General features: G+C 43.3%; 1 protein-coding gene across 1 annotated transcript in view; it reads right to left on the bottom strand.

Annotated features, from left to right (window-relative positions):
* Positions 1-25,159, bottom strand: part of GTPBP2 (GTP binding protein 2) — an 89,202-nt gene that overhangs the window by 58,384 nt on the left and 5,659 nt on the right. The window contains exons 2-4 of the mRNA XM_033936808.1: positions 17,317-17,343; positions 12,561-12,745; positions 6,626-6,734 (exon numbers count right to left, since the gene is read on the bottom strand). Of these exons, the coding sequence (XP_033792699.1) occupies positions 6,626-6,734; positions 12,561-12,745; positions 17,317-17,343 (321 nt within the window). The remainder of the gene's footprint in view (positions 1-6,625; positions 6,735-12,560; positions 12,746-17,316; positions 17,344-25,159) is intronic.

A 25,159-nucleotide genomic window follows, 5' to 3' on the forward strand; every position in this document is an offset into this window, starting at 1 on the left:
TGCAGTCGCCATCTTGGATCGACACTACAAGGACACCTCTTGAATAGTTTTTAAGAAGCCTGACTGAGTCCATGTAAAACCACATTAAAATTCCATGACAGAAACGGTTTCTTTACCAGTGCTCTGAGCCTTAGTTCCCTCTTTAGGAATCTGGCTATGTCTGTATGAGAAGCCAGGGAAGTTTTGTGTCCACAAGCTCTGAAGCACAAGAGGCCCTCCAGTTGGACCCCAAGTGACACCACTGCAAGACCTTTGTCGAAACCTGTTTGGAAGAAAGCTAGTACAACCATGAACAGAGCACTAAATGGCTCCACCTTTTCTTTTGTGCACCAGTGTTGAAACATCTTCCATGCCTTAGCATAAGCAGAGACTAGCAAAGGCTTCTTGGCTTTGAGGAGAGTAGCAATGGCTACATTTGCGTATCTTTTGTGCTCTAACACTGCAATCTTAAGAGCCTTGCTGTAAGACCAAAGCAATCTGGATCTTCTATGACCATTGAGATAGAAAATCAGGCAGTGAATGCATGGGAAGATTAGGTACTTACCTTGGTAATCTTTTTAGTAAATAGGCATCATTTCTGAACTCTTGGGTAGTCAATCCCTTCCTGTGAGATTTGTGTAGAGCATTTTCTTTGCTCTGCCTCCCATCACTCTGGACTATCCTTTTTTTCCTCAGCTCGTACCAAAACAGATGGTCATCCCTAGAGAGGAAACAAATAGGGAAGGGTATGGGGATACTCCCTGATAAACTGTTCTGCTCCAATCACATAACCTGGAGAGAGACCTGGGAGTGATGGTAGACGCAACACTGAAGGCATCGGCGCAATGCGCCACAGCCTCTAGGAAAGCAAACAGAATGCTGGGTATCATTAAGAGGGGTATTACGACCAGGACGAAGGAAGTTATCATGCCGCTGTATCGTGCAATGGTACGGCCGCATCTGGAGTACTGTGTCCAGTACTGGTCGCCATACCTCAAGAAGGACATGGCGGTACTTGAGGGAGTACAAAGAAGAGCAACCAAACTGATAAAGGGAATGGAAAATCTCCCATATACCGACAGATTGAAGCAGTTGGGACTTTTCTCCCTGGAGAAGCGAAGACTTAGAGGAGACATGATAGAAACCTTCAAGATCCTGAAGGGCATAGAAAAAGTAGACAGAGACAGATTTTTCAAATTAAGGGGCACCACAAGTACAAGGGGGCATTGGGGGAAATTGAAAGGGGACAGGTTTAGAACAAACGCTAGGAAGTACTTTTTCACTCAGAGGGTGGTAGATACATGGAACGCGCTTCCAGAGGCTGTTGTGGACAAGAAAACACTAAATGGATTCAAAGAAGGTTTGGATAGATTCCTAGAAGAAAAAGGGATTGGGGGGTACAGATAGGTATAGACCATTGCTCAGGCAATGGGCCTGATGGGCCGCCGCGGGAGCGGACCGCTGAGCAGGATGGACCTATGGTCTGCCTCAGCGGAGGCAACTTCTTATGTTCTTAATACTTAGAACTAAACTAAACTAAAACTTAGTTTTATAAACATGAACCATTGAAACATACAAACAGTTAAACATATGAGATGGATCAAATTAGCCACCTACCCGAGTGCAACCTGAACTAACAGTCTTAAGAGTTCTGAAGGATACCCCTTGAAAGCACTGAAGAAGCTGGAATGGGAGGACATAGGATGAAGTTAAGAGGTGATAGGCTCCAGAGTAATCTAAGGAAATACTCTTTCACAGAAAGTGTGTTAAATGCATGGAACAGTCTCCCAGAAGAAGTGGTAGAGACAGAGATTGAAGGCGTGGGATCTCTCAGAGAGAGAAAAAGAGATAATGGTTGCTGCAAATGATCAGTGGTTCCCAACCCTGTCCTGGAGGACCAGCAGGCCAATCGGGTTTTCAGGATAGCCCTAATGAATATGCATGGAGCAGATTTGCATGCCTGTCACTTCCATTATATGCAAATCTCTCTCATGAAAATTCATTAGGCCTAGCCTGAAAACCCGATTGGCCTGCTGGTCCTCCAGGACAGGGTTGGGATCATGTTTCTATGTTTCTATCCTTGTCCCTACAGTGGGAGTGTGTGGCGCAGTGGTTAGATCTACAGGCTTAGCACCCTGAGGTTGTGGGTTCAAATCCCTCGCTGCTCCTTGTGGCCCTGGGCAAGTCACTTAATCCCCTCATTGCCCCAGGTACACCAGAGAGTTTGAGCCCGCCGAGACAGATAGGGAAATATAATAAAGTACCTGAATGTAAACCACTTAGCATATAAGTGGTATATAAATAAATTTTAAAAAATAAAGAGGGCCATTAGGTGGATCTCTGCCCACCGAAACAGAAGTTGAGCTTCCAGGCATAAAGCAGCACTCTTGGTGCCCATGTCAATTGACATAAGTTATCGCCGTTGCATTGTCTGAGAAAACTTGCACAACTTTGTTTGTCAGTTGGCTCTCAGTTCCAACCAGTTGATCGATCACTTCTTCTATGAGGGGGACCAATGTCCCTACACTGGATGCCCCTTGCAATGTGCTCCCCAACCATACAGGCTGGCATCCATAGTCACCCATGAGGAGATGTGGAGTGGCACCCCTTGGGCCAAAGACTAAGGCTCCAGCCATGCCTCCACTGTCCAAGGTACATGCATCTGCAATGCATCCCTTTGTGGGCACCAGCAGGAAAGAAATACATTCTAAAGAGGTCATAGGTGTGCTCTTGTCCAGGGGACCACATCTATAGCCGCTACCATCAACCCCCAGCACCTGCAGGTAATGCAAAGCTATAGAGGCTGACCTGTCATGAAACTCCCTGACCTGCCACATGAGTTTTGCTCTGCGGGCTGATGGCAGGAAAACTTTGTTCTCTTTTGTGTCAAACAGAATCCCCAGATACTCCAGGCATTGTGTCAGCTCCAGGTAGCTTTTCCAAATGTTGACCACCTAGCCCAGGTTTTGCCAGGAATTGAACCACCCACTGCACAAATGTCCTTCCTTTGGCTTCTGACAGTGCTCTTTATCAGCCAGTCATCCAGATACGGGTGCATCTGTATCCCCGTTTTGTGGAGATGTACTGCTATCACAATTACCTTGGTGAAGGTGCACGGCGCTGTGGCCAGACCAAATTGCAGGGTCAAGAACTAGAAGTGCAGCTCCAGAAAATGGAATCAAAAAAATCTCCAGTGCTCTGGGAAGATGGAAATGTGCAGATAGGTCTCTGTCAGATCCAATGAGGCAAGAAATTCCCCTGGTGCCACTGAAGCAATGATCAATTGCACCATCTCCATGTAGAAGTGGGGTATTTTGAAGGCCACATTGAACTACTTGAGATACAGAATCGGCCTCCAGTCTTCAGAGTCTTTTTTTGGGCACTATAAAGTATATGGACTATCTGCCTAAGCTCAATCCTTCATCTGGTATGTGTTCTATGGCTACTAGACCCACTGCCCAATCTTTGACCACTTTTTCTGGTCTCCCTGCTAGTGTGTCCACAAAAAGGTCCAGGAGGGGACAAAAGAACTCAAGCTTCTACCCCTACTGACTTATCTCCAGTACCCAGTGGTCTGACTTGATCTCTGCCTACGCCTTCCAATAGGCTGTTAACCTCCCACTGACTTTTGAGAGGGGAAATGGGGCGAGATCCTAATGACGGAGGGTGAACGGCATCTCCAAATCTCTGTCTCACACCTTGAGACAATCTCTGGACCCAAGTATTGGCAAAACCGCCTAGAGTTGTGAAAATTACCATGACCTGACCCCCTAGGGGTTCTGGTTCTGCTGTCAGGTAAAGGCTTTGGTTTGTGATCCTGCATACTTGCCATGAGGTCATCTAGACCTTTCCTAAAGAGTAATAGTCCTTTGAAAGATAATTTGCTAAGCGTCACCTTGGAGGAAGAGTCCCCCGCCCACTGTCTTTGAGCAGAGATTGCATAGGCCGATACTTTGCTCAAGACTCTGAAAACATAAAGAGCATCCGCTACATAATCCCCTCCAGACATGAGGAACCACTGATCCCTCCCGACATCAGTTTCCAATTCACAGCATTACATACGACGACAGTGATGCTGCATTTAATCCTGCAGCGACAGCCTCAAACTGCTTCTTGAGGACAAAATCCATTCTATGGTCCTGAGTACCTTTTAATGCCACTCTGCCTTCGCTGAAGAGAGAGGTATGATTGTTAGCCTGCGCTACCAGGGAACCCACCTTTGGTGGGACAAATAGTTGGTTAAAATTTACATCCATTGGGTAAAGCTTCGCCATGGCCCTGGCCACTCGAAGGCCCGTTAACATCTTAGTAATGTCCTGATTCAAGTGGAAGCATTTGGACTGAGCCTTAGTGCTGCTCCATAGTGAGCACTGCATAGCTGAGGACTACAGAGTCTCTATCTTTAATTCTTGGAGAGACTCCACAATTATCTCTGGAAGCACTGATGGCTTAAACAGCCTAAGCACAGTTAGGTCATCTCCCGGATCCTGAGCCTCCACCTGATCCAGATTTGGCTTTCCCAGATGTGATGCGAAGCCCCCGCTACTAAGGATCCAGACTGGGAAAGTAAAGGCATGGAAACTGACTCCATATCATCCCAATTCTCCTCCAACTGAAATGCTGTCTCTTCTACATGGCTCTATTGAGGAGAAATTGCACTGTTAGCTGGAGAGACCCCAGGTGCCTGCACCACCATAAACCCCGAGGGTTCCATGTGGCTGCTGTTAAAACAAATACGTATACTTCATACAGCATATTGAAAAATGCTGGAGAAAAATCATACCCAGGATGCCCTGAGGTCCCTTGTAGTCGCTCCCAAGTCCCTTTCTAGGGTTTCACAGCAGGTGCATAGCTGTCCTTTGCCGGGAACTAATTTTAGCTTTTTCCTGGCTCTAATTAGGGCTTTTGGCCTGGAACTCAAGTTTCAAGTTTATTATATTTTGATACCACCTACTGTAGAATCTAATTGAGACATCTGGGATCCCAAACTCCCAGGGGAACCAGAGGGAGCTAAGCCCGAGGATGCTGCCCCTTCCTCATGTGCCGTGCAGAACGTGGAACATGGATGGTCCTCGGCCCTCCATTCAACACAAATCTGGCATTGAATCTGATGTATCCTAGCCTGAGGTGTCCATCCCATCTGATTTTAAACAAAATCAAAGTGTTTTGAGGCAGGATATTTAAGATAGCTGCTGCTGCTGCAGCAGCAACAGCAATTTTAGCATCAAAAACAGCCCATGGAAGCTACACAAGGGGGTCAAAAATTAGCGATTTTAGAGGTAGAGGACTCTAGTTCTAACCCCAACCAAGAACCAAAAGAAAATCACTTTCCTCAAATCCCCCCCTGATATTCCACCACAGGCTGTCAGCCTTGTACTCACTGTGCCATGCTTGTGCTGGGAGCTGCCAGAGCAGCCAGAGAGATGGGAGAACTTCTTCCTCAAACAAGTGTGGAAACTGGAATGCTTGCTTTTTCCGATTGCCTATCCAACTGGCCGGAAAACTCAACCCCCAGTGGAAACCACAGGACTTTAAAAGTAAGGTATGCAGGGGTCAGGGAGGCTGGAGGGAGGTGGGGTAGTTCAGAATCGTCCGGGTCAGGACGCAGGAAGGATCATTCCTCTCCCAGCTCACCGCTGAACCAACAGGACTTCAGGAAGGCCTGCAGTGGGAATCGAGGGCTGGGTGCATATAGACACACCTCCTGGTTTATATTCGAGTCAACCTTTTTTCCTCCTTTTTTGGGGGAAAAAGTTTGCTCAGTTTATATTTGGATCGGTTTATATTCAAGTATATGCAGTACATTCAGTTCTGGTCTCATCTCAAAAAAGATATAGCGGCACTAGAAAAAGTTCAAAGAAGAGTGACCAAGATGTTAAAGGGGATGGAACTTCTCTCGTATGAGGAAAGACTAAAGAGATTTGAGCTCTTCAGCCTGGAAAAGAGACAGCTGAGGGGAAATATGATTGAAGTCTACAAAATCCTAAGTGGTATAGAATGGGTACAAGTGGATTGATTTTTTACTGCATCAAGATTTACAAAGGCTAGGGGACACTCGATAAAGTTATAGAGTAATACTTTTAAAACCAATAGAAGAAAATATTTTTCACTCAGAGAATAGTTAAGATCTGCAATGCGTTGCTAGAGGATGTGGTAAGAGGGGTTAATGTAGTTGGTTTTAAAAAAAGGTTTGGACAAATTCCTGGAGGAAAAGTCCATAGTCTGTTGTTGAGACAGACATGGGGGAAGCTACTGCTTGCCATGGATTGGTGGCATGGAATGCTGCTACTATTTGGGTTTTTGCTAGGTACTTGTGACTTGGATTGGCCTCCATGATGACGGAATAATGGGCTAGATGATCATTGGTCTGACCCAGTAAGGCTATTCAATTGATTTTGTTAACTGTAGTAATCATAATAAAATATTAGTTTATTTGGCTAGTTTTCTAATCTTCAAGAATCAATTGGTTCTATTGGTAAATTGTATTGTTGATTTTGGCATTGTTACAATTCACATTGCTAGTTCCCCTCAAATTGGTAACATCACAACCCAGTTTCAATACCCTTTTAATCTTTTGCCCTGTTTTTCCCGACTAACAATGATATAATGTTTTCCTCCAAGAACATCCACACCAAAACTCACTTACCTGCTGATTATCTGGCACCTTTCGGACCAGCACCTCTGTGATCTTCCTAGGAAGATCACTGTCATAATCCACTTCTCTCTCTCTCAGGATAGTGATGTCAGCACCAACCCTAAAAACAACAAGACAGGAAGAGGTAACTGTGGGTAGTGGGCCAGTGTGCATAAGGAGACAGTTGGGAGGGTGGAAGGAAGAGTATTTTGAGGTACAAAGATAAAAAAAGGATAACTAGAAAGATGTTGTTCTTGAATATCTGGGAGCCGTATCTGCAATCCTTGCATCCAAAGGTACGCAGTACAGTTTTAAGATGGGTGCTCAGTTTGTAGGGCAGGGAGAGCAATGGTGAATACTGGTGGGGCAGGGTGGAGGGTACCACTGATGGGGGGAAGGAGGAGACTGGGGAGGGGAGGAGGGGGGTTTTGACAGGTTCGAGCACTTTGTCACAGATATGATCTGTGGGATTCGGTGGGGGGAGGCGGTGGTGTGGCGTCTCCAGCGCTCATCAGAGTCCAGGGCCTCAAAGTGCCTTTCCACCCTTCACTGGTCTCGCTTGCCTGCTGTAGATTAGGGAGGGGTGGGGGGGACAACGGTTGCTGTTACTCTTCTTCTGTACATGTTTGTTATCTTATAGTATATGATGCATCATCGTTTGTATTAAGCACCCTTGAGGTGCCTTGGTGTTGTATTGCTGTTGTTTGCATCAATAAAAATTGTTTGAACCTTAAAAAGAGGATAACTAAAATGAGGGGAAGAGAAGGGACAGGCAGCAAATATAAGGGAGAAACATGTAAGGAGAAAAAGAAGACAGAGTATGGGGTGTTGTATATAAGAGACAGACAGACAGACAAAATTAAATGGGGGGGAGGACAAAGAGAGAATTTCTATCTTGAAATATTTAAAGTCTGCAGTTCACCTGCATGCCCATCCCTACACATTCTATCATTTACATTTAAATGCAGAGGGGGCCACTACACCTGGACTGACACTCCCACTGCATTGAAGCATAAGGGCGACAGGGAGAGGAACTTTGTTTTGAAAGCTCATTCCAAATTCTGGGAATTATTCTAGACCCACAGCTATCTATGAGAAAGCAAGTAAACAAACTAGTTCAAACAGTATTTTATAGATTGAAAAAAAAAATTGAGACAAATTAGTAACTATTTTTCTACTTAACATCTGATGCTCTTGGTGCAGGCAATTATATTGCCCTCCCTTGATTATTGCAACCTTTTGTATGCTGGTTGTTTAGAACAGTGTTCTTCAACCTTTTTACACCTATGGACTGGCGGAAATAAAATAATTATTTCGTGGACCGGCAAATTAATAAGACTGAAATTTTTTAAAACCCCATTGCCACCCTGTCCCCGCGAGCTCGGTCCCGTTAACCATCTGATCCCATCTGCACAAGCCTCAAATAGTTATGATTTTATATTGAACATATTTTATTAAAGTATAAAAAGAAACAATATTCTGTACAATTATCATTTTATAAATATAAATAATACAGGGCAAGGATCAACAAAACCCCCGTCTCCCCTCCCCTTCACATATATCCCCTCTACTATCAAGAAAACTGAATAAGCCAAATTATTACAGAATGCTACACAAATATCATGCTAACAGAATACCGCAGTCACACATGGCAGGAATGGTGTTAGGGGGAGTACAACTAGGGCAACTGTCTCCTGGTCAGAGAGAGCCCTAAGCCAGCTAGAAGCTAAAGACGCACTGCCTGGCTTTGCACTCCCCCAGTTATGTCTAACATCAGCTTTAGCAGGATACATATTTTAAATCTGATATATTCTAATCACAAGATAGAAATACATTTTTTTTTCCTACCTTTTGTCGTCTCTGGTTTCTGCTTTCATTGTCTTTTCACTCTCTTCCATCCAGCGTCTGCCTCTTCCATCCACTGTCTGCCCTCTACCCCTCCCTTTCCCATATGGTATCTGCGTTCTTTCTATGCCCCTCTCTCCTAGACCAGATCTAGCATCTTTGTCCCTCTTTCCTTATTTTTCATCTGACCCCCCTTCCCAGCATCAATCTCTCTCTACTTTGTCATTCCTCTGTCTCTCCCCTTTCCCTCATCTGATCTCTCCATTCCATCCTGACTCCTTCCCCTCCTCTAATCTCCCTGCCAGCTGTTTCCTTCCAATGTTCCTCCTCCCCTGTCCAGCAGTACCTTCTCCCTTTCTTCCTCCCCTTATCCAACAGTAACTCTCTTCCCTTCCCCTTCTCTCCTGTCAGCAATTGCCCCTTCCCCTCCCTTGTCCAGGAGTACCCTTTCTCCCTTTCCTCCTCTCCTTATCCAACAGTAACTCTCGTCCCTTCCCTTCCCCTTCTCCCCTGTCAGCAGTAGTCCCTTCCCCTCCCTTGTCCAGGAGTACCCCTTCTCCCTTCCCTCTCCAGCAAATGTTTCCTCTATGTAGGCTAGCAGCAGCTCTGTGTGCTTTTAACTTCGGCACACAGCTGCCCCTAAGCAGTATTTTAGCCGCAGTTTCATGAGGCAGCCTCGGGGCCTTTGGTAGGCTGGCCCGCTTCAATGATGCGATGTGGGCCAGCCTACCAAAGGCCCCGAGGCTGCCTCATGAAACTGCGGCTAAAATATTGCTTAGGGGCAGCTGTGTGCCGAAGTTAAAAGCACACAGAGCTGTTGCTGCTTGTCTGGGGTGCGTAGTCATACACGGCAGGAGTCGGTGGTGGAAGGCAGGAGTGCCGGCATAGCGACGGCAACAGGAAGTTACACGTCAGCTGACACCGGCACCTTTTGCTGCGGCGAGGACCCAAATTCTTTGCGGACCGGCAAGATTTTTTTGCGGACCGGCGGTTGAAGAACTGTGGTTTAGAATGCTTTCAATTACTGCAGAATATGGCAGCTAAATTTATTATTGGGGCTAAGAAATGTGATAGAGTTACCCTTTATCTGACAAAACTCCATTGATTACCAATTCACGCTCAATGTAAACTTAAGATGTGTACAACTGTCTTTCCAAAACCATCTTAGTTGCCTACTTTGAATTGTCAAAGAGTAATCATCTCAGAAAATATTTGCAACTTTTATTTCCATCAGCTCGAAAATTCCATTTAAAGTGATATCTGTTGGCATCTTTCTCATATCAAGGTATAAAATTCTGGATTGTTCTCCCAGTGGCTCTGAAAATGGAACCTGCTTACATGAGGCTCCATAAATTAATGAAAACATATCTCTTTAAAATATAATTTATTTGCTGAGATTGTATTATTAGTTATTACTTAATAAGTTTATGGAATTTATGTAGGTAAATCAGGGAGGATTGCTTCCTTCAATTTAACTTTATTGTAATCCTTACTAATGTCTTTTGACAATGTAGCAGAATCTAAATTGTTATACTGTATTGGTTGCCCGAGACTCTTCTTCCCATGTAGCAGGGAGCCAAGTATTCAAAAACCTGCATAGGTGTTAGCCTTTTTGCCAACAATGTTTTGTTGTCTGTGATCCAGAAGTGTAGCTAGACCTCAAATTTTGGGTAGTCCACACATATGGTCTCCACATTTCTATCCCCTGCACCAACTGAAAATATTAAATATCTGAGCTGGTGGGGATTTCCAGCCCCACTTGCTGCAGATGTCCTCCAGCAGCAAGAACAGTTCCCTTTCCTACTTGCTCCATGTGACGGCACTGTCTATGTGCTGTGCTGCCCTCCCCCCATGCTCGATTGAAAACTGAACATGTGCAGAAGGAAAGGCTAATGTATACACAGGACCGCTGGCTGAAGCAAGTAAGAAAAGGAGCTGTTCTTGCCACCGGGGACCTCTGGGATCCCCACTAGACAAAACAAGGGCCTAAGCCCAAAGAGGGTGGGCCCACCACACGTGGCTATACCAAAACAGTGATCTCCCTTATTACCATCCTCCCAAAATTGCAGGCCACGCTAAAGTCTTACTGACAGATTTCTGGCTTTAAAGTAATCATGATGAAATTGAGGAACTTAACCTTACTCTAGATCAGGGGTGGGAAACTCCAGTGCTCAAAGGCTGGAATCCAATCGAGTTTTCAGGATTTCCCCAATGAATATGCATTGAAAGCAGTGCATGCGAACAGATCTAATGCTTATTCATTGGGGAAATCCTGAAAACCCGATTGGATTCTGGCCCTCGAGGACCAGAGTAGCCCATGTCTGCTCTAGATATTTCCCCACTTTGCAACTGGTGCAGGTATCATTATCCTAAACTGTTTATTTCTATCAGAGCAGACCTAGAGTTTTGGAAAGGTCTTTCACTTTCCTCATCATAACCCTTTGTTTAATTCTGGGATGATATTGCCTGTCTATAGGAATAGTGGACAATTTGAATTGGTTAGGTAAGGACAATTTTTTTTGAAGAGGACAAGCTAGTGCCTTTTGAGACCTTAGCTCGTTAACTACCATCATCTACAAATGCATTCATTCCTATGCTTACTCATCTTTTGACTGAAAGAATTCAAGGCAAAGCTGACAGGTGAGGTCTCCTTCTTAGAGGTCTGATGGGACTTATTGTTTACTAAACAAATGGTGGATACTCTTTATGGATATCAGAGATCTCACCCTCATGGAACTTGGAAACTGAAAAGGTAGGAACAGGAACTGAATGGTACCTATACTCCCTCCAATTTGGATTCAATGGAGTTAGCCATGGTCAAGGTAGTGGTATCATTATTTTCCTTAATATTTGATGCTAATATTATATACTACTGGTATTTAATAGTGGTTCACCTAAGCTGTTGGTACCCCCAGGCTACTTTGGCTTGTTGGTTCAAGCTTTTTGGATTCACGTACTCATTGGTTTGCAAGTTCCATGGGACCCTGGGACTTTCTTTCTCAAAAGATATTCCCAGTTTTTGAAAACCAAAGGTCACAATAGTCACACTTGCTTAACACTGCAAAACTGATCTTGTCAGTGCCTAGAAAGATCCAGGAGTTCCTTCATTGATTAAGTAGTGTAGTAAAAGTTGAGTTACTTTTATAAAGTGGAAAAACTAACAGCTTTGCAACATATTAGCATACATTATTGGAAGAAAATAAGGAGTTCCCTTCAGAATAAGAATTTCATTTAAATTCCCATGCTACCCCTTCCCTTCCCACACACTCCTCCACACCTTTCCTTTTTCTTCCTCTCTCTCTTGGGGCACTTACTTTACAGAAAATGAAAAATATATGAGGTTTCATGGCTTTTCATTTGTACTGTAAAGTAATTATCTTGCAGTTTCTAAGTTCCATTGTGTTTTTGAAGTTTTTTTGTTTAATCTGCAGTTTAGATAATAAAATAAAAAAATACCAAATAAACTTGTGTCAGCACAAGAGCTGCCTGTGACTGTACTGTTGCATGAGAAGATGCAATATAAAAGCTTGACCCAGAGGACAAAAATGTCCCTAGCAGAATTTTGCTCTAAAGGTCAAGGGTGCTAAAACTGGGGAATCCCAGAGCTGTAAAACCTGCACCTCTACCTATATCTTTAACTCACAGTATGATTAGCAATTCACAACTATTTTTGGGCAAATGACACGTTAGTCAGAGAATACCAGGAGCAGTAGAGATTAAGAGAATGAGTACACTTCTCCCTCCATATTCACTGTGATAGGGGATTAACAGACCCGCGAATACAGAAAAACCGCAAATAACTTTTTCATATGTTATTCGCAGTTTTCTATTAAAAACCATCGAGAATATGGTGAAACCGCGAATAACATGGTGGGAGACCTGCCCTGAAGGAGAGACAAAACACGGTGAAGAAAGTGCTGGGAATCAGCAATTTTCTCTGTAAATTCTCTATGCAAGCCGACGTAATTTGGGAGGAGGAACCAGTAAGCTAAAAACCATGAATAATCAAAACCACGATTGCTGAAACCGCGAATATGAAGGGAGAAGAGTAAAAGCAACAGGAGAGAGGGGAGGAAAAAGGAGGTGTGGTATAAGCAGTTACTTCTCTGCCATCCTGCGCAGTGTTTTCAAAGATGCTTTCATTTCTTCCTCAGACAGCCCCACCAGCAGGCCGTTATCTTCTACACCAATCTGATAAACGGCCTCTCCACGACCTTCCTGAAGCCGCCATTTCATCTGTGTCACCAGGTGTTCAAAGCGGTACTGTGAGGGGTTTACCAGCTTTAGCTGTCAGAACAGAGAAAAACAAAGTGACCTGAATTTTCTGTGGACAGCAGGATAAAGTCCTCACAAATTGGCACCATGCATGACTATGAAACAAAAAATTTCTTCTAGCTTTACAACTCTGAAACCATTTTGACTGAAGGCAAATGCATAGTACTTCCCATGCTGTAGGGCCACCTCAGTTCTTGTTTTTTTTCCCACAGACCCTGTGAGACATCTTCCCTAAGCTCCATTGAGGAATAATTGTATCTATAAGAGTTTTTCTGCATGGATTGCCTTGGTTTTCCTGAATTTTTTTCATCTTTCATTTAAGAGAGAGGTGGGAAGGTGATGCAAAGACTTCTACAGATAGTAAATTTCTTTTTTTTTTTTTTTTTTTACTAAATACAGGTAAAACAGCCCTCACCTAGCTACATATTTCCCTTAATATTAAAAAAGGTGAAGAACAGAATAAACCCACAAAAGTCTGACAAGCAGCACATTTTTGTTGGCAATATTTTAGGGGCATCCTGGAATTTTTTTTTTTTTTTAATAAGTGCCATGGGAGAGCGGGTGGGATGGAGTTGAATTCTAAACCTCAAACAGATTCCACAGGTCAAATTGACCAAACTACCTCATTGACAGTCCATTTCCAAAGGATAACAACATGGGAATTTATGGATCAAAGTCCATGGCACAACTCTGTAAATCTTCTCCATAAAGGCTGGTTGATACTGCCATGGCCCTGATGTGTGAACCCTGACGAGATCCTCTTCATTTAAGCTTGCTTGGTGTAAACAAAGGAGATACAGTTTAATTTTCTGGCAAACAGTGTGCATTTGGCAATGGCAATATTGGTGCTATTAGGATCAAATGAAGCAAAAAGCTCGGTAGACTTTCTAAAAGCTTTGGTCCATTACAAATAGAAGGCTAAGGCTCTTTTGCAACTCATCACCATGGGCCTGTTGGCAGGATGATTAACTGGTTATAGTAGAAATCAAACACCACTTTAGGTATAAACTTCTGAGTGTGCATAATCAGCATATTGTTGAAAAACACTATGTATGGTGGCTCAATCACTAGGGCTTGGAGCTCACTGGCCATCATCAAAAAAAGTACCTTCCAGATTAAATACTTTAGCCCACAGGAGTCTAATATCGAAAATTTAGCATTCATCAGTGGGGTCAGAATTAAGCTGAAGTCCCTCACTTAGTCTTGATGAAGCCCTGCACGAAACTAAGGATTGTTCAATGATGTGTTTACCTTCTATATAAGAGATGGGCAAACATTTTGATCAAAAGGCCACAGAAGGGAGTGGATGGGGCTGGTTGTATCCCTAACACCTAGTTTTCTCCACAGGCAGCCTGTAGTATCCTCACTCCCATATGCCCAGTAACCACAAACTTCTAGTGGCAGCCAGTTCTCTTTCAAACCTTATATGAGTCAGGACTCCTCCTTCAGTCATTAAGGATAGGTCTTTACTCGTTACCCTGTCAAAATCATCACTGAAGGCTCCAAAATATCTACCTTTGATGAAAAGCATGTTACCACCACCTCAAAAGTGGGCATTTAAGGCTCTGGGTAATAACATCACAGCACACAAATTACATATATCTACATGTAATTTGAGAAATGAAGAGCAGGCTGTAAAACCAGATTTGGCCTATGAGTTCATGAGTAATTGACCCGCTTTTGTTCTGCATGATAGTGATGAGCCCTGTGTTGGGTTTTAAACATGACAAAGATGTAGAAGATATCCAAGCAGTTTTTGAGTGAGATAGGAAATGGGTCTAGGGTAGGGGTCAGCAACCTGTGGCTCGTGAACCACATGCGGCTCTTCTCCCATGTATAGATAGGCCCCCCAGACCTACCGAAGAACCTGATGGTCCAGTGGGGGTCTTCATGGCAAAAGCGCGGCTCTCTCACTCCTGCTTTGACCTCTCACAGCAGCTCAGGAAATGCCGCAAGCAGCCGCAAAAGGTCACGGTAGCCATTTTAAAAGGCAACCACGAGAGGGCCTCGCTCTTGCAAACAAAGGCCCCCGCTGGACCACCATGTACCTCAGTAGGAGGAGGGGGGCTACCAATATATGGTGGAGTGGAGGGGGGCAGGGGCATTGTGGGGTTGAGCTGTCATGAGAGGGCCATGCTCCTGCTCCGAAAACACCCCCACTAGATCCAGTACTTAGGTAGGCCCTTGGGGGTGAGGGGGAATTGTGTTGAGAGGGAGATCAAAGGGTTGAGGCCTGGAGAGGAGAGAGAGCCTTGGCTATGGATTGGAGGGGAGGAATGAGAGGTGCAGAGACCTGTTAGGGGTTGGAGGGAAGAAAGAGGGGAGAGAAACTAGACCTTGGAAAGGGAAGAGAGAGTGAGAGTGAGAGACCTGGAATATGTCAAACTGCCTTCTCTACTCATTGTGGCTCTTTGAAAATCATGGGTCAAACATTTAGGTTTAAAATGATTGCTGATCCCTAGTCTAGAGCCTTTCCATCACACCACGCTATCAATCTTCTCCAGTTGGAACTACAAGATCTTCAAGTGCAGGCCCTCTTAAAATTCATAATGACTTGAATCAATCTTATCAGGCAGATTAAGGGAAGCTATAGTTACCCCTCTCAACATCAAAGCTGTGAGGGCTTAGGACCTCAAACTGGGAAGCAATATAGCCCTCTATGCCTATGTGAGCAATATAAGCAATTCCCCAACCTAACTGGCTATCTAATGGATAGTTTCTGAAGCAGAAATCATATTTATCTTGGCCAGCTGTGAGAATTACAGTTCCCCAGGACCGTCTTTAGAAGTGTCTTTGCAAGGAAAAGGATATGCATAGAAGACTCATCCCTAATCCAGCATACATGACTAGTATGGTATGCATCTCTATCCAAGAGCAAAACTAAGGAGCCTTACTTTCCTTGGGAAACAGAAAAAGATCTAGCATGGGACTAAAATGAACAAATGATGAATATACCTTCCCACTCATGAAATATCCTCACTATTCACAAATCCAGGGACTTTTATGTAATTATAGTATTCAGCCTGTCTGTTGAGATATTGTCTTTCCCTGCCAGATATGTGGGCTGAAAGATCATCTTTTGAAAAATGGCCTACTTCCCCACATACTGATATAGAAGGTAAAAAATGCCTGTCTTGCCTAATAGAGGCCAATTGAATTTAGGTTTTGGCATCAAAATCATAGTACCTCCATTCCCCAAGTCCTCCCAGCTCTGACCCCCCACCCCCCAACACACATACACACACCTAGAAAGAGCGGGTCTTATCGGGTCACCACTGCCATTAACCCTCTTTCCCCCCAGAGATCAGATACTGATAGGCCAGGCCAGGACAACCACCTGCCCGACATCACACTTCTCTTCCTTAAAGATAAGCCTGGGGAGGGCCTTCAGATAGTAGGCGGGCTGGCTCAGCAACATCCACTTTCTTCCAGTGAGGCAGGGTGGGTGGCCAGCCTAGCCTATAGGGACCTGGTCTCTGCAGAGGAAGGGGAGGTAATGCCAGTGGCCTTGGGGGTAGGGGGAGAGAAGAGAAGAGGAGGTATTGTTTACAAATTAGCTAAAATGTCTAGAAAGAAAGGAACTAACCGCTTAGGCTATAAGCGGGGTATAAACACTAAAAATAAATAAATACTACTACTATTACTATTGATCATTTCTATAGCGCTTAAAAGCATACACAATGCAATACAATCAACACACAATAGACGGTCCCTTCTCAGAAGAGCTTACAATCTAATTGGACAGACAAGACATATAATAGGGGTTGAGGAGTTTCTTGCAGAGAGAATGATTGGAGTTCTTATTTATTCATCCTATTATAATAAGACAACACAGGGAGAATGTAAATAACAGGGGAAAAAAAATAAAGCAGCAACTAAGGAGAGAAAGATACGAGTTCTGCAACGCACTTGGGAAAAATATGGATTTTAAGATCTGAACAAAACTCTTTATACAATGCTTCAGCTTGCAAATGCAGAGGCAGCACATTCCTCACAAATGAAACAAGGAAAAAGAAGATAGAATGCCTTATGGATTCTAATAACCTTACTCATTTTTTTTTAGGAGTGGGGGTGAAGAAACAATTGTGTAACACACAAAGGCAGCAGGTGGGTTAGATCTGATAGTCGGTTCCACTGCTAGTATCCCTATTTCAGCAAAATTAGAGACTTGCTCAACCACTCTCAATTTTTCTGGATTGATTTGACTGCTTATACTCTTTTCAACATGATTTAGAGCTCATTTTAATACCAAGTTGCTTTTACTTGCCCTGGTTTCTGAAGTAAAGGTTTTAAGACATGAAGGTAAGAGGGGAAGCTTTTTTCAAGACAAAGTCCAGTGCTGGTATCAACCCTACAGTACATTTAATTTGCACAGGAGAGATGACGACCTGGAATCTAATTTGCCACAATGCTATGGCCAAGGCACCTCCTAACTAAAACTGTTCCTTAACACAGGAATACGAGTACATGCAGTGTTGCTACATCATACACATGCCCCCTCCCCCCACTAACATGCACCACCAACCTCCATACCAATGTTACCTTACCCACATATGCACAGCTATATTCCCAGTAGCTCTCACCTTGTATTCTATATTTCCTTCTTCCGCCTGTAAAGAAAGAAAAATTCATTAAGTAGCTGAGAAGGTCTTGAGTGACTCCAACAGAACCCTTTTTCCCAGCCCTCTCCACTTCTCATCACTGTTTTGCTAGCAAATCATACAGGACGCCACACTACCTGTGAAGTCACTGTAACAATGTTGCCAACTGCAATTCTAGCATGAACTCAGTGCTATACGCAATGCAAATGATAAATAGGTGTAGAAGAAGCGGATTCCATTTGCAGCTAATGATTTTAAGGTTCAGGCTCTTTACCACCAGTTATAACACTAATGTCATCCCATCTAAAGTTTCCAGATGCCTCTGATGACCTTTCCATTCTCTCTTCTAAATACACTTTTAAGTTCATTGAAAGTCTTGAGCCATTTTAATTACCCATCTCTAAACCACAGAAGTAAAATGTTAAATGATAATTATGTCAAGTCTAACAGTTGCCTAGATAATGAAGGAGCAAATGTATTTGTAGCTGCCTTTGGCACTTCTCAGCTGACCGAGTGGCTCCTGTAGGCCTTTCCTGTGCTGGAGCAAGCTGGACAGCCCATCCCAAACAGTGCACATGGATATGCTGCCTGCCCACGCTGTAAAGTTCACATACCAATAGTAAAGTGTTTCAGTTCCAATAATTTAAACACATATGTATATTTACATCCTCAACTGAAGTTTCTATCATCTCAATGACCTTTCAAAAGGTGGTGTCCAGAACTGAATACAGTGCTCAAGGTGGATCTCATTTTGACCCATCTTCTTTTCCATATTAATAATACTTGCGCTCTTAGTTCTCCCTATTACCTAATTACATGACTGATAACCATGAGGTCATCTAAGATATCTAGACTTAGATCCCTTTCCTGTTTGTCAGTTGCCAATTCTGTTTGTTCTGCCCCAAGGGATTTACCCATTGTGTCCTGGACAAATACTGTAAGCATATCAGGCCCTACAGAATCTCATCATTCTACTTACACTCCATCCCTGGCATCTCTACCTTCATTACCAACTCCCCCACCCTACTTTCTTCCGCAGGCATGGATTGGCATTGGCAAACTGCATTTCTAATATGCTGCTGCCAGTCACCTCATCTGCTGTCAAGAACTGTGTGGGGCAAGAGGGTCATGCAAGCATATGGGATCCTACAAGGAACTACCAAAGTAAAGCCAGAAGATGAAGAAACAGAAGCACTATTTTCTGACTCCTCCTGCTGACAAGAGGACCAATGCACAAAGAAAGAAATTAGACAGAAAGGGTTGGTCATACGGCACTTCATCTTTCCACTTCCAGCCCACTTGAACCAGTGGAAGAGTAGAATCAACCATCTTCCTCCTTCCAGCCAGGAACATGTATAATGTTAAGAACCTTAAACTATGGACAGGTTTTGTCACAAGGACACTAGACACCGAGAATAAATCTTCAGCCTTGTAGCACCCACCTCTGCCCAAATTACCTTTCATATTTATCTCGGGAGGGCCTAAATTTCAAAACCATTTTTTCCAACACCAAAAAGCACAAACAGCAATACTAGTGTTCAAATATTCCACACATCAAACAAACATCCTATTTTTTGGAAGCTTTCGTTATAAGGGAGGAAAGTTTTAGTTCTTATAACCTGCAGTTTCTAAATCTCTATAACCCCCACCTATTCTCAAAGTCCCTCAACTTCAACCCATACCCTCTCCTCACATCAGTCATGAAAGCATACTCTTTTTAGGCAGTCTCTTGCTTCTTTTTAAGTACCCAACTTATTCAGAATGAGACTTCTCAATGTTAGAGAGAGAGAATGTATGTAGGATTCCCATATTTGCAAAAAGCATTTCATTTTTTTTGTTTTGTCTAATGAGCAGAGATAGTGTAGCCGACGAGCGCCATCCATTTCTCTCTGGAAAAGTGCTGTTAAGTTGCTAGAAGTGAGCAAGGGACATCGACGCCTCTTTGAAAGCTTCGGTTTGAAAATAATAACACATGCAAAATGACACCAGCGCAAGGTTTTCAAAATTATAATTAAGATTTATTGAATTATTGTTTCTATTTTTCCATTATGAGATCAAAAGAATCAAGCATAATTGCTTAACAGTTGCGCTAATGGGAGATCGTTATAGTCGCCAAATGCTGGCCTTCTAATAACGCTCTCGTCTTAATAGCTCCAGATTTTCTATTATATACTGTTGGCTTTTCGTGACATCATCATCATAACAACCAATAACAATTCTATGGGTGGTCTTAAAAGTTGGACAAAGAAAAATTCCTCCATGTTTAAAAGTTAGACAAAGTTTTAGAACAGTACATTTGTTTGCTTATAGTCGTTTCTGAATATAAATATTAAGAGAAATTATTTGTTAAAAAGATGCTGAAAAGTTCTAAGCCTTGGAGGAAAAGAAAAGAATCTGACAGGTTCAAATGATATAGCCTTAGCCTACAGGAGGGGGAGGGGCAGCCTGAGCTGACAATCTCACATACAAAGAGCAGGAGTAGTCTCTGACTAAATTACTTCCAGATGATGGTTTAGGATTTCTTTAGGTTGCAAATATATATTATGTTTTTCAAAACTTATTCCTTTTGTTCAAAATACACAGCCATACACACACTCCAGCACTTGCTTGGGCCCAAGCATTCCATTCAACAAATCATAACTTTCATTCAAAACTATATCTAATTCAGTTTGGGACACGTTATCTTTCTTTACCAGTCTAAAGCAAGCACATGTGGTATCAATTAACACCACGCTGCTGGGAACAAAGACCTGGAAACACAAAATGGATTCCGAAGGACAGAAAATATGGCAAAGACAGAGAACTCAAAATGAATTCCTTTGGTTTCCTTTCTGATCTGACCCAACAGCAAAGTCCATAAAAACCATTCTTTCCCTTATATTAATCTATAGTGTTTTTTTCTCTGGCCTTAGCTACATTATATTTAGATTTTTATTCACCCGTTTTTCGTACGCTTCTATTTGGGCGTGGCCCTAACTGACACATGTATTTGTCTAACTAGAATTACCCAGAATCATACGAAAAACAGGCGCTTTTGTAGAAAAACTCCACAAAAAATACTGTCTTATCATGTTCTGACATCCATTCCATTACCGTCCCATAAACATCACCCCCTGCTGGCCACGAGCCACTACTCCTCAGAAGGCACAACAGTTAACAGCTGTTGAATACACTGGGATCACATGCTGTTAATATACAGCCTACGAATCCCAGGAGGCTGTGCGGCTCCATCAGTGTGAAGCACGTAGAAACCACTAGCGACACCCTAACGTCACATGCACACGACAATCCAGCTGGAAGGAAGGGGGGAGGGATAACTGGGCCATAAAAGTTTTACTTGATTTGGGATTTTTTTTTTTGTTATTTGGCATTGATATTTGAAATGTACAATGCGCAAGGAGAGCACAGGGTTAATCCATGATTTTCTCACCATGCGCATTACAAATCCGAGATTCACTCCCGTGCTCGCTATGCGCATTCCAAAAAAGAATAAAAAAATATATTTCTAATGCTTACGTAGATGAATGTTTACATATATTTAAAAGTTTTGATATATTTTGGATTTTTGGAGGGGTAGATATATATTTTTAATGGGGTTCTTAACATGCAGGCGTCAGTTGCTAGGCAGAAATAGTCGGTGAGGATGTAAACGACTGGTCCTTAGCAGTCGTAACTTTTTGGACAGGAAAGGCCAGTCGGTTTGGACAAAATGGTTTCATGAATTGATGCGTTAAGAAATTTGCATGCCTTTTTACTCATTTGCATGCGCGGATCGGGTGCAGATGAGGTCTGGAGGAAGGTTAGTGAATCGAGCCAGAGTCGGAAAGTGAGCACAAACCGAGCGGTACACGATCGGTTTGCTTAGTGAATTTAGCCCTTAGTTGGGCTGAGAACTTTTCAGCACACCCTCATACCAGAAAAGATGGCAGCAGATCTTGATCTGTCCTTACAATTAAGTATGCAAAAATTCTTGGACAAGTAAATATGCTGAGAAAGGACGTGTTTCCTTCAGTTGTGAAGAATATCTAAAGCTCAAAAACCATACTTAAATATGCAAGAGAATCTCAGGCGATGCTAAGTACTATGAAGTGAAGACGTGGTTTTAAATACCTTAGGAAGGTAGGAAATTGGCCTCATACAATCAGTGCTATGAGAAAACCAGTGGAGATGACAGTTGAGTGACAGGGAAAGGAAGCAGAATTGGAATCAAAATACAAAAACAACAACCAGCAAGAGATTTCTCTCAGTGAAAACATTTACATGCGAGTTTTGCATAGCAAAATTTGGTCACAGTGACTGCTGTGAACTCAGCAGATTGTATACCACAGTTAAGGCTGAGCAGCAATCAGGGAGGTAGACTGCAAGAGGAAGAGGAGCAGAGGACACCACAAGGAAGTTTAAGCAGGCTGCTGCAATAGTAAGGGACCACACTGAAAGAGGCATGAAAAAATAAACAGAAACTGATGCAGAAACTGAGCAGAAACTGATGCAAGAGTGAGAAACTGGACTGCAAGAGGCAGAAAACGCCAGACATCACAAGAAAGTCTAAACAGAAGCTGCTGCAATAGTAAGAGGCCAGCGTGCAAGAGGCAGAGAAACATGACATCAGGGCTTTGTAATGCTGTTATTTATTTCAGATCTCTTTTTATTTTTAACCTTATACCTGCCAACCTCATGTAACATTTAACTTACAAGAATTCAAAGCCATTCAACACCAATACTGCTGTTTAAGAACATAGCTTTATTTTCAAATACCTGTACTCAAAAGCCTCAGGGAGAGCATCATCCATCTACTAGACATTTATCCAAATAGTCCTAAATAACTTGCCATTGAGAACTGAATTTGTATAAGGTTTGATGTCTTAACTGACAATTTTTCCATTAGGAAAACTTATATTAATCTTTTCCTCCAGTTACTCAGGATCCCAGATGTATTTTTTATTCTGTGAAAAACTAATACAGAACAAACATAAGGTGAATTGCATACACCTCACCAATTGATAAAATCTTAAAATTTTTACTGTGAGAAAAACACTTCAGTAATAGCCAACCGTGAAGCCAGTTTTTAAATAAACAAAAAGTGATTACAGAGTTCCTTTTTTCCCAATAAAAAAATATAAATCAATCAGATTTTTATAATTGATGAAGATATTTTAAGCCAGTTTCTGTAAAGAACTGCCAGATTCACCACCAAATGACAAAGTGGAATAGCAAAAGATAATAGAATATTTTTTAATCAACAAAGTGGGCAAAAGCTGTGCCCTTATGGAGCACGCTCTCATTACCAGATCCATGAATTACTGTCCAAGAGTAGGACCTCCTGGATGCAGAGGTCAAACGAGCTGAGTGAAGCTTACAAACAAGACCCCTGCCTATGAAGTCCAAATGAGGGGAAAAGTCAAACATCCACACACAGTTGAAAACCCCTTTAGTACAGAAACCTAGAAACAGATCAAGACATATTCCTCTCAGCATCTTACAACCATTGCAAATTCTGAAAACTTTATTGGCAAGGGAATTTGTGGATGTTTCCAAAGAAAAACAAAAAATGTTCTTAAAAAATAAAGAACAGCAAACCAAAATTATCTGTGAATATCAGTTTGACTCATGATTTTTTACAGCAGGGAAATACCTCCTGTACCCACTAGAAAGATAAGTAACAAAATCTAGAATCGCAAAAAACATATTCAATGCATGACATGGTCCTAGGCCACGGGACAGTAACCTTTTTAAAGCAAAGCGCCATTTTATCCTAAAATGTTTGACCTAAGATTTACAAAGAGCCACAATGGGTAGAGAAGGGGGTTTGAGATACAATTTTTAATGCGATATAGGCATATACGCATTTAAAACAAAAACAAAACTTCAAGTATTTACAGAAAATTAAAAAAAAATTAATGAGACTTTTGATACTGTATTTCCTGAGTTGTTTCTTCACGTCCATTTCTCCCTCTCTCCCCATGCATTATCTCTCCCTCCCCTCTACCCTTATGTCCATTTCTCCTTCTCTCATCCCTCCTGCAACATATTACCTTTCCCCCTCAACCCCACTCACAATTATGATGCTCTTTCTTGCTTCAACGGGTCAGCAACAGCTCCCTGTTGCTAACCTGGAAACTAGTGCTGCCCGATTCACGATTCGAATTGATTCACCGATTCGAATCAGGTGAATCGATGTGAATCAATTCAATTAAAAAAAAAAAAAAAAAATCGACCTCTCGATTCAATGGCCGACCCTTCCCCCATGCCTTCCTAACGCAGGAGCTGCAGCACTGCCTCTTGCTGGCCATCCGCTGCTGCTCCTGCTTGAGGGGGGAGGGTAGTTCAGAAAGGCCTCCCCCAGCTTGCCTGCTCTTACCTCCCCGCTCTTACCTCCTCTAGCTTCCCCGTTCTTACCTCCTTACCATTAATAAGGCAGCTTGAGGGCTCGCTGGTGTTATAGCGATCCCTGCAGCTGCCCGTGATCCTCAGCGGCACGTTCTTCCTGCTACGTCCTGCCCCTGCTCTGATGTCAGGGGCAGGATCACGACAGAGAGAACGTGCTGCTGAGGACCACGGGCAGCTGCAGGGATCGCTATAACACCAGCGAGCCTGCAAGCTGCCCTATTAGCGGTAAGGAGGTAAGAGCGGGGAAAGTGCAGGCTGCGAAGGGAGCAGGCATTCGTTCGCGACGGGGGGAGGAGAAAATGTGCCTTCGCGGCGGGGAGAGCAGGCATTCGTTTGCGGCAGGGGAGGAGCAGACTTTCGCAGCGGGAGCAGGCCTTCGCGGTAGGGAGGAGGAGAAAATGTGTTTTCTTGGGGGGGGGGATCAGGCCTCATGGAGGGAGCAGGCCTTCACGCAGGGAGGAAGGGAGAAAGTGCCTTCCTGGGGGGAGCAGGCCTTCGTGGGGGGGAACAGGTCTTCATGGTGAGGAGCAGGCCTTCAGGGCAGGGAGGCAGGCCTGTGCAGAGGGAGGAGGAGGAAGGAGTAAGAGAGGGGAAGGGAGATGCCAGACCTGGGGTGAAGGGAAGAGAGAGACCAAAAAGAGGGGGCGGAAAGCAGAGGAGAGGTGCTGGATTAATGGAGAGAGGGAGAGAGAAATGCAAGACCACAAGGGGAAGGGTACAAGAGGGACAGATACTGTTCTAAAGTAGGTGGGCAAGGTGCAGGATGGCAGGAGCGATAGTAGGAGAAAGCCTGTACCTGGGGAAGGGTATTCAGGAGGTAAGGAAGAGAGAAAGAAGAAGCTGGATATGGGGAGAGATAAGATGCTGGGCATGGAGGGAGCATAGGAACAGAGACACAGAAGAGAGATGCTGGATGAAAGGGTAGATGAGAAAAGGAGAGATGGTGGATCTGTGGATGGTGGGGTCCATCGCTGCAGCTGTGGGGGGATGGAAATGAAAAAATGGAAAGATGCCAGACCTCCAGGGGAGGAAAGAGAAACAGAAGGGGAGGACAGAGATGGAAGATGGATGGTTAGCACGGAGAAAGAAGGAGAGCCTGATCAGAAGACAACCAGACCAACATGGGACCAACACGATTGGAAAAATGACCAGACAACAAAAGGTAGGAAAAATAATTTTATTTTCTGTTTTGTGATTACAATATGTCAGATTTGAAATGTGTATCCTTCCAGAGCTGGTGTTGGACCGTAAACGTGAGCTAGGATTTAATAGAGAGAGGAAAAGTATTTTTTGTTTGTTTACACCACAGGACCAGTGTGGGTAGGAGAGGGCAAAGGCTATAAAATAAACCCACAAGGATGTTTGGAAAAAAACACCCAATTGGGCAGGAAAATTGAATCGAAAAATCGATTCAATAGGCTGAATCGAATTGAATTTT

This window comes from Geotrypetes seraphini, chromosome 3, assembly GCF_902459505.1.
Source record: "Geotrypetes seraphini chromosome 3, aGeoSer1.1, whole genome shotgun sequence".
NCBI classification, from domain to species: Eukaryota; Metazoa; Chordata; class Amphibia; order Gymnophiona; family Dermophiidae; genus Geotrypetes; species Geotrypetes seraphini.